General features: G+C 41.6%; 1 protein-coding gene across 1 annotated transcript; it reads left to right on the forward strand.

Moving 5' to 3' along the window:
• Positions 1–7,576: 7,576 nt before the first annotated feature.
• Positions 7,577–13,983, forward strand: LOC149469669 (protocadherin-8-like). Its single transcript, XM_089668797.1, has 3 exons — positions 7,577–10,114; positions 10,202–10,409; positions 11,809–13,983. Exons 1-3 carry the CDS (start codon positions 7,700–7,702, stop codon positions 12,201–12,203), a joined length of 3,018 nt encoding a protein of 1,005 aa, XP_089524923.1. The 5' UTR covers positions 7,577–7,699; the 3' UTR covers positions 12,204–13,983.
• Positions 13,984–16,546: the final 2,563 nt, after the last annotated feature.

Here is a 16,546-nt window from a genome sequence, read left to right on the forward strand (position 1 = left end):
TGTATGGATGGAGGAATCTGGTCTTTTTTTTTTTTAATTAACTGGCTGGTTACATTTAAAAAAAATTAATCATCTATACCAGGGGGTCTCCAAACTTTCTTATCCAGTTTACTGTCCTTGAGACTTTAGGTTGGCCAGACTTTGGCTATTGGGAGTAGAAAAGGTCCTGATGTCAGTGGGAATAGACAATGCCCCATCTTTGGTGTCAGTGGGAGGAATTGCGGCCCATCATAGGTGTCGTTGGGAGGAATTGCGACCCATTGTTCATGTCAGTGGGAAGAATTGTGCCCCATCATAGGTGTCATTGGGAGGAATTGTGACCCATTTTTGTGTCGTTGGGAGGAATTGTCCCCGATCTTTGGTGTCAATTGTGCCTCATCATTGGTGTCACTGGGCCTGATCATTGGTATCATTGGGTCAAATTGTGCCCCTTTATTAGTGCCAATGGGGGGAATTATGTCCCGCTGTTGGTATCAGTGGATAAAATTGTGCCCCAAGGGCTGCATAAAAGCAAGCTAAAAGCCGCATCTGACCCCCGAACTGCAGTTTGGAGACCACTGATCTATAGGCTGCCTAAAAGCTACAATAGTATATCCAATGTCACCTTTTTTTAGAGCCCTGAGCTGCAGATAAGATGGAGAGAACTGACGAAGGACAGTGACTGTAGCTGACTTGAGCTCATGAGTCTCTGCTATTCTACATAGAAGTCTGTTGACGCTGCCATCACCATGTGCTTTGTGTTCTTTCCTTTGTAGAACAGCCTTATTACATTATCAAAATAGCTGTCTGGATGCTTCAAAGAGATTGCTAAGCCATTTTCCTACACATAAAAAGTAATACACTGTAATCATCGCGACTGTAACTACACTGCCCTAATCATTGAAATAATGGATGTGCCTGAATTGAAAACCATGCACAATCTGTATGCATATAACTTGCTCTGGTACACAGCATAGTCCCTCGTTCTCCTGCTATGTTCCCTGTAAATCAGGTCTGCCACTCAATACTCAGACAATGCCTATCACAGATTATACAGGGAAGATAAGCATACATGGGTTTTGATGATGAAGCTGCTAGTGCAGAGCAGATCAGTAACTGAGATAGTCATTTATACGTCTGAATAGACAGGTAGTCTGTAAAGTGAGGATGAGTTTTGGAAACAAAGACTTGCTTATCTGAAAGAGAGTGCATAAAGAGCAGTAATCCAAAGAAACCAGTCAGCATCTGTTTTTTACTCTTCGGATTTATTAGATCTGAAACCTAGCTGCTACTTTTCAACTGGTTACTGCACTTTGTGCCACAATCTTGAATAAGGGTCACCGTTTGAGCAGTTGAGCCATGGTTTTACCGCCCACCAATGCCTGATGCTTTGCTTCATGGCTATGGCAAAAAAAAAAAAACAGCATATCGCAATCAGTGATAACCCATTTAAGTCTAGGTTCACATCTATGCGTTTTCCGCTGCATTTTACGTTTTGCAGAAATGCACAGCAGTCCATTTAAGATGATTTCCTATGGGACAGGTTAACATCTCCGTGTTTTCACCAGGTGCGTTTTTTGGAAAGGGACTTTTTTAAACGCAAAACATTGCATTTTTGGTTCTATAGACTTCAATGGAGATGCTGCAGAAAAGCATGTTAGTGCGGTTTTGATATTTTATTCTTTATTTCAGGTACTTATATAGCGCCATCAATTTATGCAGCGCTTTACATATATATTGTACATTCACATCAGTCCCTAACCCTCAAGGGGTGTACAATCTAAGGTCCCTAACTTACATTCATACATACACATACTAAGGCCAATTTAGACAGGAGCCAATTAACCTGCCAATTAACCTACCAGCATGTCTTTGTAGCGTGGGAGGAAACCGGAGTACCTGGAGGAAACCCACGCAGGCACAGGGAGAACATGCAAACTCCAGGCAGGTAGTGCCGCGGTTGGGATTTGAACCGGCGACCCTAGTACTGCCAGGCAGAAGTGCTAACCACTTATCCACTGTGCTGCCCACGTTTTGAATTTTATTCTGCCCAGCAACAAGTTGAAAAAAAATGCAAAACGCATCAAAAGCATGTAAAAAATGCTTGTGCAAAAACGCAAAAAGCACTGCAGAAATGGATCAAGCGCAAACTGCATAGGTGTGAACCTAGCCTAAGTGTATGGAGTCTTGCCACAATCGCCCTGTAACCTCATGTAATACATGTGGTTTCAGCATGGTTGTGCTGCATTTACAGGGTTAAAACAGGTGGTGAGGAGGCACCTGTCAAGCACCTCTGTAAAGTGATCCAGTGTAGATCACTTTTAAGAGGGGTGGCAAGGGCTGCCACATGTATACATGAGGCTAAGGCTATTGTTCTTAGGCTGCATGCACACTGGGGCTTTTGCACACACATTTCTCCTGGTAGGAGAAAAGCAGCTTAAAAACACACCAAAGCCTCATTTTTGCAGAAACATTTAGACATGTCAAGCACTTGGGCGTTTATTTATTTCACTGGTCAGAATATTCATTTATGCTTGTCACTGAAATGAAATAATGCTCAAATGCTAAACGTGCCTAGTGCTTAGGTGCATTTACCTGTGCTCAATCACATTTTGTTTTTGTTTTTCCAAAACACTCCTCTTTGTAAAACGTGTGTTGCTGAGCTCAAGGGTGAATGAGGCCTTAAAGTGGCCTTTTTCCAATATAACCATCCTTTTGTCTATCTAGGGGCTCCTGTAGACTACAAAGGCAATGGATGCGGGTGTTTACAAGCTGCGGCCACAATCCATTGCTTTGCGGCACAAAGCATCCCCTGTCATGTTTGGCAGACATTACTGCTGCCAAAAGCAGCCCATTCCAGGAAATGCGGCACGGTGGGGGTTGGTTAAAATATACAGTGAAAAGGCAACATTTTGCCTCCTTACCACTTTTCTAACATCACTGAAAAGTGATCCAAATGTGTGTTTTTCAGAGGCTCAGCAATCTTACCGCACATTTAAAGGCAGCCTTAAAGTGTTACTAAACCTACATGAGTAAAATCAGTCTGTATATGCAGTAACGCATGCTTGATATACATACTGTTGAACCTAAGGAGTTAATCCTCTGAATTGTGTAAAAATGCTGTTTGATCCTGACTTCTCTGATCCTCCCCTTCTTCCAGTTTCCCCCTCTTATCTCCTGTAAGACATATCATGTGAAGACACTCTGCACATGCTCAGTTTGGTGCGTATTGGTAAAGAGGTTTTTTTTGTCTCTTTGGCCCTGTGCTGATCACATGCACTCTCCCATCAGCAATCTTACCGCACATTTAAAGGCAGCCTTAAAGTGTTACTAAACCTACATGAGTAAAATCAGTCTGTATATGCAGTAACGCATGCTTGATATACATACTGTTGAACCTAAGGGGTTAATCCTCTGAATTGTGTAAAAATGCTGTTTGATCCTTACTTCTCTGATCCTCCCCTTCTTCCAGTGTCCCCCTCTTATCTCCTGATAAGACATATCATGTGGAGACACTCTGCACATGCTCAGTTTGGTGCGTATTGGTAAAGAGGGTTTTTTTTTCTTTTTGACCCTGTGCTGATCACATGCACTCTCCCATCAGCACTGCCCAGACAGAGATCAGGGGTTCTGCATCCTCCTAGAGCAAAAAGAAAACTCTTCCTACAAGCTTTAAATAATGCTCTGCTGACCAGACTGCTTTAACTGCTGATGATAAAAGGTATTTAGCAGTATATATTTACTAAAATAATTGCACTTCCATGTTCTGTGTACTGTGGGAGACCAGATATAGTGGATGCAAGGTCCTGGGTTTAGTAACACTTTAATAATCTCCACTCTATGACACATAAAGTAGGAATATGCTCCCAAAATCCTGCCTCCATTAAGGGTCTGACATGCCTTCTAGTGTGCAAAATAAACACAAACTTCCACACCACAAACATCAAGTGATTGTAAAGAATAAAGTTTTATTTTTTTTTAAATAACAAAAATGTCATACTTACCAGCTCTGTACAGAGCAGCCCCAATCCTCCTCTTCTGGGGTCCCTCACTGGAGCTCCTGGCCCCTCCCCCCATTGAGTACCCCCATAATAAGCTGTTTGCTATGGGGGCACTCATGCATGCTTTCTTCTGAGCCATCTCTGTGTGCCCCACCCTCTACTCCCTCCCCACTGGCTGTGATTGACAACAGCAGGAGACAATGGCTGCTGCTGCTGCTGTGCCTGAGCCAAGGAGGAGAAAGAGCAGTGAGAAACTCTGGTCTTGTGCACATCACTGGATCGAGACTGGGCTCAGATAAGTAAACAAGGGGACTGGGGGGAAGCTGTACACAGCAGCGTATGCATAGAATGCATAAAGGTAAAAAACTTTCTGCCTTGAGAACCACTTTCATGTTCAGTGCACATTTCTGCATGTGCGTTTAGGTGCATTTGTCATGCATATGCTGCTTTTTTTAGCATTATTTTTTTCATTCACTTCAAAGATCTTTATTCAGCATGTAAACATTTTCCCCTTCGTTTATGCACGTTCTGTTGCAAAAAAAAAATCAGCCTTTACTGTACTTTTTTTTAAATCACTGAAACTGAACACAATGGTGTGAACAAGGGTGATTAGAAAACATTGACTTTTACTGTGCATGCGCTGCAGATGCGTTTAAAAAGTGCACCCAAAAGCATCAGATGTGAAAAGCAATCTAGTAGTACAACATGATATGAGGCACTGTATACCTTCTTCTAAAGCAATCCCACTGCCCCCTATTGGATTGATAGGCTGATAGCATTTCATTCTAACATTTGCCTTCATAGTACATGGGTGACAGATGTGACTGGTTCTATATAGCAGATCACCTGCATAGACCTTGTATTTGGTTAAGCTGGACTGGACTGATGCAGGAAAGGCTATATAAAGTTCACATAGAAGATCAAACAGGTCAGATGTATCAGTATTCCAGAATGGAGGGCTACAAGGAGATTATGAAGGGTCTTGGATCCCTGTGGGTTCAGCATAGGCTCATTGCTAGTAATCTGTGGAGCGCGTGTGCAGTTTGGAGAATCATAGATGTGAATGGGGGAAGCCCCCTGGTGTGGAGATAGAAGGGGGGTTGGATGAAATGTGTGATACACGTGCAGCAAGTTACTGTACATTAAGTCTAGTAAAAGCTGGAGATTCCCTGCACTATGTAATAAGTCTTATGGGGCAGATGGTTGAGTCTGTAGCTCCATGGCAGGTTGAAGCCCCCTACTGGGGTTTTGTACTCTTGGAAGGAGACTGCTGTAACTTCCCAGAGAGGCCCTGTTAGCACAAGAAAAGAAAATCCCCTAAATAGGCGGAACAGAGCATCAGGAGGGATCTCTTACTAAACGCATTCTAATAGGTAAGAGGCATTGTGCCCTATTCAGCACCCATCATCATTTAGCCAAAGAGTTATGGCAATGATTGGGCCTGAATAGGGGAGCAGAATGGATACATGTGGCGCTGGCTCATTATATTCCTCTTAGTCCAATTCCTCTGTGGAAACTGTTCAACTTTGTTCCATTGCGCCTGTCATGTTGGAATAATACAGACGTCGGTGCTTCCAATGGGATAGCCTGCCATGCCATTCTCCTGCTGGAGCTAACGAGGGCTTCATAAGCCTTTGATACAGCCTGATCTTTGAAACCTTTCCAAATCTCCTCAAGCTTCTCCTAAATCCTATTTGGAACATTTAATTCTTTCTTCGGCCTGCCAGTGTCCGAGGCTTTAAGAAAGCCACTTGGGCAGTGACATGCATACTAACCCACCCCGGCTGGCTAAAAAGCAAATTGCAGCTCTGATCATCGGCTCTCACGCGACTGAATCACTAATGGGTGCAGGTTTGAAGAAAATGAATTCGGGGTAATCCTTCAATCTCATTTAGGAAGGAAATCTGTTATGATCATTATTCATAAAATGGAGCCTCTGTAACCAGGCAGATCTTTAAGTGTACTTAAATTCAAGAACAATAATTGATGGCATTTCAGCTTACCAGTCCTTAGATGTGGTGGTTGTTTTCACTTTAATTCAACATTCCAGTCCTGCTATTAACACACTCCTGTCCTAGGGTGACAACTGTACTGACCAGCATTGTCACCATAGGAAGGGAGTGTGTTAAGACTACATAACTCTATCTTAGGACTATATGAGACCTCCCTCTCTTCTCCATAACAGGGGGAGGTGATCTATAGTCCCATGAACTAGCAGGGAGCAATGCTAACTGGTAACAGTCCATAGGCAGAGAGTACAGAAGGTTTCTGGCTGGATGAACAGCTACTTTTTGCACTTATTGAACAGATACTGTTAAACAAAATGCTGTCATGCACTTATATCTATATTTGATAAATGTGACCTTTCCTACCTGTTTGTACAAAACATTTCTGAATAAAATGAATTCCAAAAAAACAAAAGAATTTCAATGGTATATTTATTTTATATTTAAATCTGGGAAATCTGAAAATACCCATGTACTGAAAGGGTTAAGATATAGGGGAGAGTAAAATCACTTTTACTTACCTGATGCTCTGCTCCCCCCTGCAGATGTGCACCCCTATGTGGTGGACAGTCCTTTGGTGTCCTCTCACCAAACCCAGGGCTATGGCTCCTGCATTGTTCTAGATGATGTCAAAACCTTAGAATGCCAGAGCATGCCAAGAAAATGCTTCAGGGACCAATCTAGCAGCATGAGAGATTGGAGGATCAGGCAAGAAAGTCTTTCCTATGCCCCCTGGACCTTAGGCTGACCATACATTATACAATATTCTTATTCAATTTCCTTTGGATTTATCTTCAACTATGTAGTGCAAGGGCCTGGCTGATTGCATACAAATTGAAAGTGTTTAGGTTTGACCTCATATTATGTGATTTTGGTAAATCTAAATTAAAACTGTATAATGTATGGCCAGCCTAAACAAGTAGTTAACCCTTGCTGCAAGGGATGAATTTTCAAGCTTCCTGGAGTTGGAATCAAAAGAGAGCAAATAAGGCTGACCATACATTGTACAATTTTCCTTTTGATTTACCAAAATCAAATAATATGCGGTCAAACCTAAACACTTTCAATTTGTATGCAATCGGGCAGGTCCTGAAGGTAAATCTAAAGGAAATTGAAGAAGAAAATGGTTTAATGTATGGCCAGCTGAAGAGAAATGTATTGTTAGAGTTTACATACACTTTAAAGTAGCAATAAGTGCCCGGTAATGCACTTGTTCTATGTCATATCTCATAGCTTCATGTTTTACAAAGTGCTCAAGTTTTCTCCTCTACGTCTCCGCGATCGCCTAATCCTCGCTGCGATAACAATGGTGCAAACGCATTCTAAGGCAGACAATAGAAGCTTCTCTTGTTTCCCTTTAAGGTTTTTTTTAATAATAACCCCCTTTGTTGCTTAATAGCCCGCCACCACGTGATACCTCTATTCATTGCTCCTCTTTACCTCCTTGAAATGGTTAAATCAGTGCTATGGGAAGAATTCAAGAGGCTGCTGTCAAAGGCAGATCTGTGATTGGCTGCTCCTCCAGCTCATTTGCATGTCTGAGCTTATAAAACCCCCTGAAGAGTGTCCAGAGCCGCTGAGAACTCCAGACTGAGTGAGAAGGAGGGGTGTCAGGGACACTTTGTACTACACGACGGTATACATGCAGGCAGGCTCTATAAGGGCTCTGCACCGCACTCCATCCCATCCTCACTGCTCCTAAGACTTGACACAATGACTTTTCTAAAGGGAAGATCCTGGACTTGTCCCTTTAGGCTCTTCTGCTGGGTGGCCCTGGTGGCATTATCTACCTGTAAGACTATGAGATACAGGACTTATGAAGAGGATGACCCTGGCACAGTCATAGGTACTTTAGCAGAAGATCTACATCTGAGCCATTCTGGGGAGGGAAGTTTCCGATTGATGAAACAGTTCAACAGCTCTCTGATCCGAGTCCGAGAAAGCGATGGGCAGCTGAGTATTGGGGAGAGGATAGACCGGGAGCAGATCTGCAAACAGTCACCCAGTTGTATCCTGGCTCTGGACGTGGTCAGTTTCTCCAAGGAGCAGTTCAAGCTGATCCATGTGGAGGTGGAGGTGAGGGACATCAATGATAACAGCCCCCATTTCCCCAGCCAGGAGATACCTGTGGATGTGTCTGAGAGCGCAGCGGTGGGGACCAGGATCCCCCTGGAGATAGCCATGGATGAAGATGTAGGCTCCAACTCCATCCAGACCTTCCAGATCTCCGTCAACAGCCACTTCAGCATTGACGTCCAGACCAGGGCGGATGGGGTGAAATATGCAGACTTGGTCCTGATGAAGGAACTGGACAGGGAAAGCCAGTCTGCCTACTCCTTGGAGCTGGTGGCCATGGATGGGGGGAGCCCATCCCGCTCTGGCAGTGCAGTGGTTAATGTCCGGGTGCTGGACTTTAATGACAACAGCCCGGTGTTTGAGAGGAGCGCTGTCACCGTGGACTTGATGGAGGATGCCCCTGTAGGGTTCCTCTTGCTGGATCTCAATGCTGCTGACCCCGATGAAGGTGCCAATGGAGAGATCGTCTATGGCTTCAGTCCTCAGGTGTCCCCAGAGGTACGTCAGCTTTTTAAGATCGATCCGAAATCTGGCCGACTTACACTTGAAGGTCAGGTTGACTTTGAGACTAAGCAGACCTATGAGTTTGATGTGCAGGCTCAGGACTTGGGTCCGAACCCATTGACGGCTACCTGTAAAGTCATCGTGCATGTGATAGATGTGAATGACAATGCCCCTGCCATCACCATCACCCCCCTGACCTCGATCAGTGCGGGAGTAGCCTATATCACCGAAGCTGCAGCTAAGGACAGCTTTGTAGCGCTGATCAGCACCACGGACAGGGACTCGGGAGCCAACGGCCAGGTCCACTGCACTCTCTATGGGCACGAACACTTCAAGTTACAGCAAGCCTATGAGGATAGCTTCATGATCGTCACCACCTCCCCTCTAGATCGAGAGAAGATAGCCGAGTACAACCTGACCGTGGTGGCCGAGGATCTGGGCTCTCCTCCCTTTAAAACCGTTAAACAATACACCATCAGGGTGAGCGATGAGAATGACAATGCTCCTGTCTTCGCCAAGCCGGTCTATGAAGTGTCCGTCATGGAGAACAATGCCCCCGGAGCCTACATCACCACAGTGGTGGCCAGGGACCCCGATCTTGGCCACAATGGTAAAGTCATCTACAGACTGGCAGACTCCGAAGTTATGGGGGCTCCGATCTCCACCTATGTGTCTCTAGATCCGGCCACCGGGGCTGTCTATGCTCTGAGAACCTTCAACTATGAGATTCTCAAGAACTTGGACCTCAGGATCCAGGCGAGCGATGGAGGATCTCCCCAGCTTACTAGCAGCGCTATCATCAAGGTCAGGATAGTGGATCAAAATGATAATGCACCTGTGATTGTCAGCCCTGCGCTGTCCAATGGATCTTCAGAGGTGGTCATCCCAGCCAGAGCCCCTCATGGCTTTCTGGTCACTCAAATTAAAGCCAGAGATGCAGATGAAGGGGTTAATGCTGATCTCACTTTCAGCCTTTCAGAAGAAGGGAGAAATCTGTTTACCATCAACAAGCTTACAGGGGAGGTCTTCCTCACTGCAGATGTCAGCGATGACCTGGGGCAGGTGTTCAAGACCATCATCACAGTGACTGACAATGGTAGACCACCTCTGGCTAATACTGCTACTGTCAGTTTCTTGGTCACTGCTGCCACTCCTCCAGTCAATCATGAAGTCATGCAGCCAAGTTCCTTGGAGGAGAAAGTTTCCCACTGGGACATTCCCTTGATTGTGATCATTGTCCTTGCTGGCAGTTGCACCCTGCTCCTAGCGGCCATCATCACTATTGCTACTACATGCAATAAACGGAGGAAAGAGAACAAGGCTGGTAACAAGACTGAAAGAGACATATCTGAGTTAGAAAAAGCAGATCCAGATGAGGAGCTTATTGATAATCAGAAAGCCAACCTCTTTGATGCCAGACCTTTTCCCAATGCCACCCCCTTCACTGGAACAGAAGCAGCAGTCACCCCAGAAGTGCCCAGCACTGAAGACACCTTTGGGACATGTCTGTATGACACCCAGAAGAGACTGAGGACCACTAACAGTGAGGTAAGAGGATGGACTGGGTGCCTGGAATGGCAGGGAAGGGTGGGGTGGTTGGGTGAATCAGGCTTGTAATGGTATTCTCTCTTGCAGAATTATGCCTCAGCTCCTAGCTTCGGGAAGGAGACAGGACCTACAGTGACAGTGTGGAAGGGACATTCATTCAATACCATATCCATCCGAGAAGCAGAAAAATTCAGTGGAAAGGACAGTGGCAAGGGGGATAGTGACTTCAATGACAGCGACTCTGATATCAGTGCTGATGCTCTGAAGAAAGATCTCATTAACCATATGCAGACTGGTAAGTGTCCTTTGATCATATTTAGAGATATCATTAAGGACAGTGTTCTTTAGACTTAACATTGCCAGGTCTGCACATCTGTTTGTGGAGATCTCCAGCTACAGCAGTAAGTTTAGTCTGCCTGAGAGCAAGATCGGAGAAAAGCTGTTTGTGACCCCTACTACCTCTAGAACAGACTGATTTGGTCTTCTGTTGAAACTTATCTTTTCAATCTGGTCATTTTGTATGGGGGGGGGGGTATATGTATACATTATTTGTTTAGCCAACTACAGGATTATTGCATTTCCGCTTTAACCAGGGAAAAAAGGTCCATTGTTGTGATGTGAAACCTGTTACACCGATTACTAAATCTATTGTATATCATTTATACACAACAGTGTGTATATTCCTTGAAAATGTCCAAGTCTTTGCCCAACAATGAATGATATAGATTTTAAACATTTCCGGAATGCATTTATTAATTTGGTAGCCAAAACACATTGCCACATCAAGGATGTCTTTATAAGTAAACATAATCCCAAATACATCTACTTTTTGCTTTATCTGTCATATCACCGCAACCAGCTTTCTTCTGCATTTCTAAAAAAGGGGGAATATGTATATATATATATATATATATATATTCCCAAAAGGATATTCCCCCTTTTTGGAAATGCAGAACAAAGCAGGTTCAGGATTGCAGTGATATGACATATTTAGAAATAGAGCAATATATATATATATATATATATATATATATATATATATATATACACACACACACATTAAATAGAAAAATATATATATATATATATTTATAATATATATATTTTTTTTTCCTATTTAATGTATATATACAACATGTTACAGGATATAATTGAATATTTTAGAGCTCCTTCTAAGTCTGTTTTATAGTTTTATACAGAGAGACCGGTTATGGTTATGACATCTTTTCGAGAATGACAGTTACCGTGTTGCTGCTTTGAAAACGTTTGTGAAAAGTCTTTGATTTCATTTCAGGAATACAATAATGGCTGATTCCAATAATAGGAATTAGTGAAAAATATAATAAGAATACTTTATGTAAATAGAAATTTTATATACAACAGAAAATAGATAACTTGTAATGATTAGTAGGATGCTACAGCAAAAAAAAACATGCCTACATGTATTTTATACTATGAAATAATGTGCCAAATGTCACACTTTTATCACAGATGTATTTCTACATTATAGGCATGTTTACTAACTGACTGTAGCTGCTGTCAGGCTGAGTATTTTTCATATGTATTAATTGTGTACATTGGTCATGGAATTTTATGATTCTTACACCTCTTTACTGCAGCAGAGGCAAAGACATACAGATTATTTTTTTCAGTATAGATACAGCTTTTCAACTCATTTACTTCTTCTGTTTTAGGACTTTGGGCCTGTACAACCGAGTGCAAGATCCTAGGCCATTCTGATCGCTGTTGGAGTCCTTCATGTGGCAGACCACCCAATGTTCATCCGCCAGCAGTACACACAGGGCAGCTCTCAGTTTCCAGCTTTTGCAAAAGCACCTCTTTACCACGTGACCCTTTGCACAGAGATAACTATTACCAATCATCTCCAGCTCAAACACACCTCCAAAAAGTAGGGGGTCTACAGAATGTCAAAGTGCTACCCAAAGACTATGAAAGCAGGACAATAACAATATCAAGATCGGGTAGACTTCCTGATCTCCAAGAAATCACCATGCCAATTTTTAAGTCCCCTGGCACCACCAGATTTGTGCCACCACATGACACTACCTGTGAACAGGATGAACTTTAGTGTAAAACAATTTGACTCCTTTTACCAGTTTTGGAGAACCACAATCTGTGTAAATGAGGCTGCATAACTCTAAGAGTTTTAAGTTATTGACCATTGTTAAATGATATATATTCTTTATTTAGGTACAAGAAGTCCTACAGCACTTTCTTTGCCATAGTTCAAATGATGTCTATTGAATTATTTATTACAGTCTTCCAGTGTCATAATTATCAAGGATTTTTAAATATCTTTTATTGCAAATTTTCTTCTTGTTACTTGAGTAACAAATTAGTATAGCTTCACAAAATAAGGTCTTGAATATCCTGTATATGCCATTGGATATTTTCCAGTGAAAACGACTATACTGTTCATCCATTTACCTTGACTGTAATTTACAGTTATGATTAGGAGTAATTCCCACTACTAATATTGCAAGTCAGTAGTATGTTTGAAAAAAATGAAAGGTGCTCTTCCAACTAATGACAATATGCATCTGGGATGATTTACTAAAGGCCCGTGTCTACTTCCAACAGCCAATCTGTTCAGATTGGCCTTTAGCCTTACTGGATGTTTGACAAAAAAACAAGGTTTTTATAGTCAAATAAATCTTTAGTAGGTTGGTCACTCAGTGCTGTAATGATTTACCTGATCTCATGCTTGAAAAACCTCAAAAACTATCACTTTACCTGATCTCATGCTTGAAAAACCTTGAAAACTATCACTTATGGTTCCCAAAGCAATGCTGTTTGATGTTGTTCACTCAAGCATGCTTCCTTCCCTAGACTTCTAGGTAGGTTTGTGTATATTATGAAACTTGGATATCCATTTGGTAGTCAACCAAGAAACCTATCTTGATTGCATTGGAATCTCCCAGTTTTGCAAGTTTTCTAGGGTGTAGCCCAATTACCACAAAATATCTTTGGCTGCCAGCCAAAAATGATAAAAATAATAATAATATTAACAATCATCTTTATATCATATGAAATTATATTCTAGTTAAATTATTTTCCATTATTCTTTTTTAAACTTAACATAGATACAAAGCATACCTTCAATATTTAAGTGTACTTGTACCTGGATAAATAGTGAACAGTGTGTGTGTATATTTATTTTACACATGCACATTTACCCTCACTCAAACAGTGGGAGGAATCTATCAAAATTTGACTCTGGTGCTGTACAAAACAATTCAACCAAACAAACATTTTTTAAACAATCAAACATTTTTAGATGTTTTTAATCTAGTAACTTGATGCAGACCCAGAGTAATATGTGCAAAATCTTGATAATTTCCCCCCAATGTGCCTTAAATCAAATAATTGGTGGAATAGCATTCCTGCCAGGTCAATACCATTTGATATTTGCAAACAAATATTGTTTGATGTCTCTGTAATTTTTATGAAATGTGCAGTATTTAATTTTTTACTGTGTTTTTGCTCTGATCTCACACATGGCTTGCCATTTGGTAGTGATGAAACATAAATACTGTGTACTTGTAATAAGTTTGTAAATATTGAAAAATTTGATCTATTTTTATATTAAAATGTTCATAAAAATATTGCCAAAGGAACTATGTGTATGGATACAACTTTGAACCTAAAGTCACTTGAAATGTATATGTTACAATGTACATTTTTTTTTTTACAATCATTGAAAAAAACCTGACTTGCAAAGTGTGACTTGTAGTTTATGCACCAGTGGTCCATATAAAATGTTATTGCATTTTTAATTTCCGCAAATGATGTCACCATAAAACACACTAATAAAGTATTTGTGACTTCTGTGAAGCACTTCACTGAAACTCTGCTCTGGAAAACTGTGTCAATAAGTCAAGCTGATAAAAATCAAGGAAATCCTAGCAATTTAATTAAAGCCAGAAGAGTAGCAATCATATTTTGCAACTTATATATCTGCTTCCACTCATAAGCAGTAGATGTGACAAAAATGAGGTTTGAGGAAGGAATGCGGAAGTCATACTGAACACAATGCCAACCTAATTTTTCATGTCTGTGCTAGACATTGGACAGAACAAAACAGTCCAGCTTAAAACAAATTGCCACAAAGCAGATCAGCTAGAAAGGAAAACAGACAGAACTATCAAACTCTACTTAGGCTGGTATCTGCAAGAGACTCTTAATGGACCTAGTCTCAATGGCTGTCGTAAACCAGCTGTAAAACAGTCTAGAAGTAATACACATCTCTATGTCTGGCTTTTTTTGAACCAAGCCTGAGCTTTAGCTCAAGCTCTCAACTCTATCCATCACCTATAATTTTTACTATAAAGCAGTTGCATTCTTAAATTCTTAAAGTGATTACACTGAAGTATGGGGTGATTCTGTTAGTCATTAAACACACCTACTTTACAAAGAGCCAAAGGCTCATGGGAGAGATATGTTAATAGAATTTGTATCATATTTGGTGTCTATCAAATAAAAATTCCATCCGTTAAATGATATGTTGGTTGTCAGAACATTAAACTTTACCATCTGGAAATACAGACATAGAATAATTGGCATTAGGAAAGTGTGCATTAGAGAATAATAAAACACTTCAACATTCCTTCAACACACCCTTCAGACCTTTTGATTAGTTTTGTTAATTCTGTATATGCATTCTTCAGAGATTAGAAAGATGGCTGCATTTACAGTTCTGGAGTATTCACCTACCATCTTACCTATGAGAGAATGATAAGAGTCCTTCATGAGAGCCATTGACTCTGACATATAAGATTGGACTACTCTGCAAGTGAATTAGACTCTGACTGGAGCCAAAGGCTAGGTGAACTTTGCTAAAATATTTTCATGTGTAATACCATTTTATTTTACTGATGCTAATCCTTCTGTCTTGTAATATTTTTTTTCTGTATATATTTACCTGCACCATTTTTTTCTCTTTCATTAACACATTTAAAAATCATTAAACTGATTTTCTGAATTCTCTAATTAGAATTTAAAGAACTTTTTGAAGCTATTATAGTCTATCATCTCTTAAATTCCTGTCTAGGTATAGCAGGAAGTGCTACAAACATTTCTTTTCAACTGAAAGAATAGGCTCAGTGAATGGTGTATGTTTTTTTTAGTGCATTACAGAACATTTTTTCCCCTCTTGTTTTTTTCCCTGTTTTTTTTTTTGGCCTTGATTTCTATTGGTTGTTAGATGCCATCACTCACCTGTATCCTAACAACTAGGGACTCAGTTCATCTGGCAGCAGCAGGGAGGAACCATAGGTTGTTAAGGAGCCAGCACGCACCAGCATCCTAGCAAGTTGTCTCTGCTGTGAGCAAGGCTTCCCCACTGACAGCAGAATGTAAACAAAAGAGCCAGCATTAAAAAAAAAACACGGCGTGGGGTCCCTTTGGGTCTGGTAAGGATTTTGAAGGAGACACCATGCCAAAAAAACAACAAAAATACATTGGGTACACCCCAAAATTCAATACCAGGCCCTTTGCTCTGGTATGGATTTTAAAGGGAATCCATACCAAAATAAAATGATGTGGGGTCCCCCTCAAAATACATACTAGACCCTTATCCAAGCATGCAGCATGGCAGTCTAGAAAATGAGTGAGCAACCCCTTCTGAACCACATCAGGCCACGTGCCCTCAACATGGGGGGGGGGCACTTTGCTCGAGGGAGATCCCCCTGGCAAAGCACCTTGTCCCCACATTGATGAAGACAAGGGCCTCTTCCCCAAAACCCTGGGGGTAGCACCTTGGAATCTGGAAGATCCTGGCCCCCATGTAAATGAGTTTGGGGTACACAGTACCCTTACTCATTCTCCACAAAAAATAAAAACTAAATAAAATCACAAAGTTGTTGACAAGTCCTTTATTTAAAAAAATAATAATGGACATGTCCCATGATGTAGACCAATTGCAATCGCAATAATCACTGGCCGCCGACACCAAAAAAAAGCCCCCCAAATGTTACTGTTCCCATCGCTTGACAATCACCAAATGACAGTGCCGATCCCCTCACTGCAAAGTAAACAAAGGGTGGGGTCACCCAGTGATGTAATCCAGGTGACACCTCCCATGGAATCACTGTGAGACCCCACCCCATAACATCATAGGGGCTGGTGTCACTCAGTGATGTCACCAGGTGGATCCACCCCCTATGTCGACACATACCACCCTTGAGATGTCCTATGATGCCATCTCCTATGACATCAAATGTCAGGGTCTCAGGATAAGTATGTGTCATCATAGGTTAAGAGCCAGCCGGTAATGTCGATGAGTGACCCTGCCCCCTATGACGTCATGGAGGGTGTCTCCAAGTGACGTCAAGTGATATCACTGTATGACCCTGCCCCTTTTTTACTTTGCAGCATAGGGCGGTGAAGTCACATAAGTCCCTAGCCATCCAG

The sequence above is a fragment of the Staurois parvus genome, unplaced genomic scaffold, assembly GCF_062004578.1.
Source record: "Staurois parvus isolate SC_StPar_1 unplaced genomic scaffold, SC_StPar_1.0 ptg000064l, whole genome shotgun sequence".
Classification (NCBI taxonomy): domain Eukaryota; kingdom Metazoa; phylum Chordata; class Amphibia; order Anura; family Ranidae; genus Staurois; species Staurois parvus.

What these genes read in the sequence shown, in the direction of transcription:
- LOC149469669 (XM_089668797.1), top strand. Translation starts at nt 7,700, where the DNA reads ATGACTTTTCTAAAGGGAAGATCCTGGACTTGTCCCTTTAGGCTCTTC. An exon ending in TGAGGACCACTAACAGTGAG is followed by an intron (nt 10,115 to 10,201) that starts GTAAGAGGATGG and finishes TCTCTCTTGCAG; the next exon opens with AATTATGCCTCAGCTCCTAG. An exon ending in CATTAACCATATGCAGACTG is followed by an intron (nt 10,410 to 11,808) that starts GTAAGTGTCCTT and finishes CTTCTGTTTTAG; the next exon opens with GACTTTGGGCCTGTACAACC.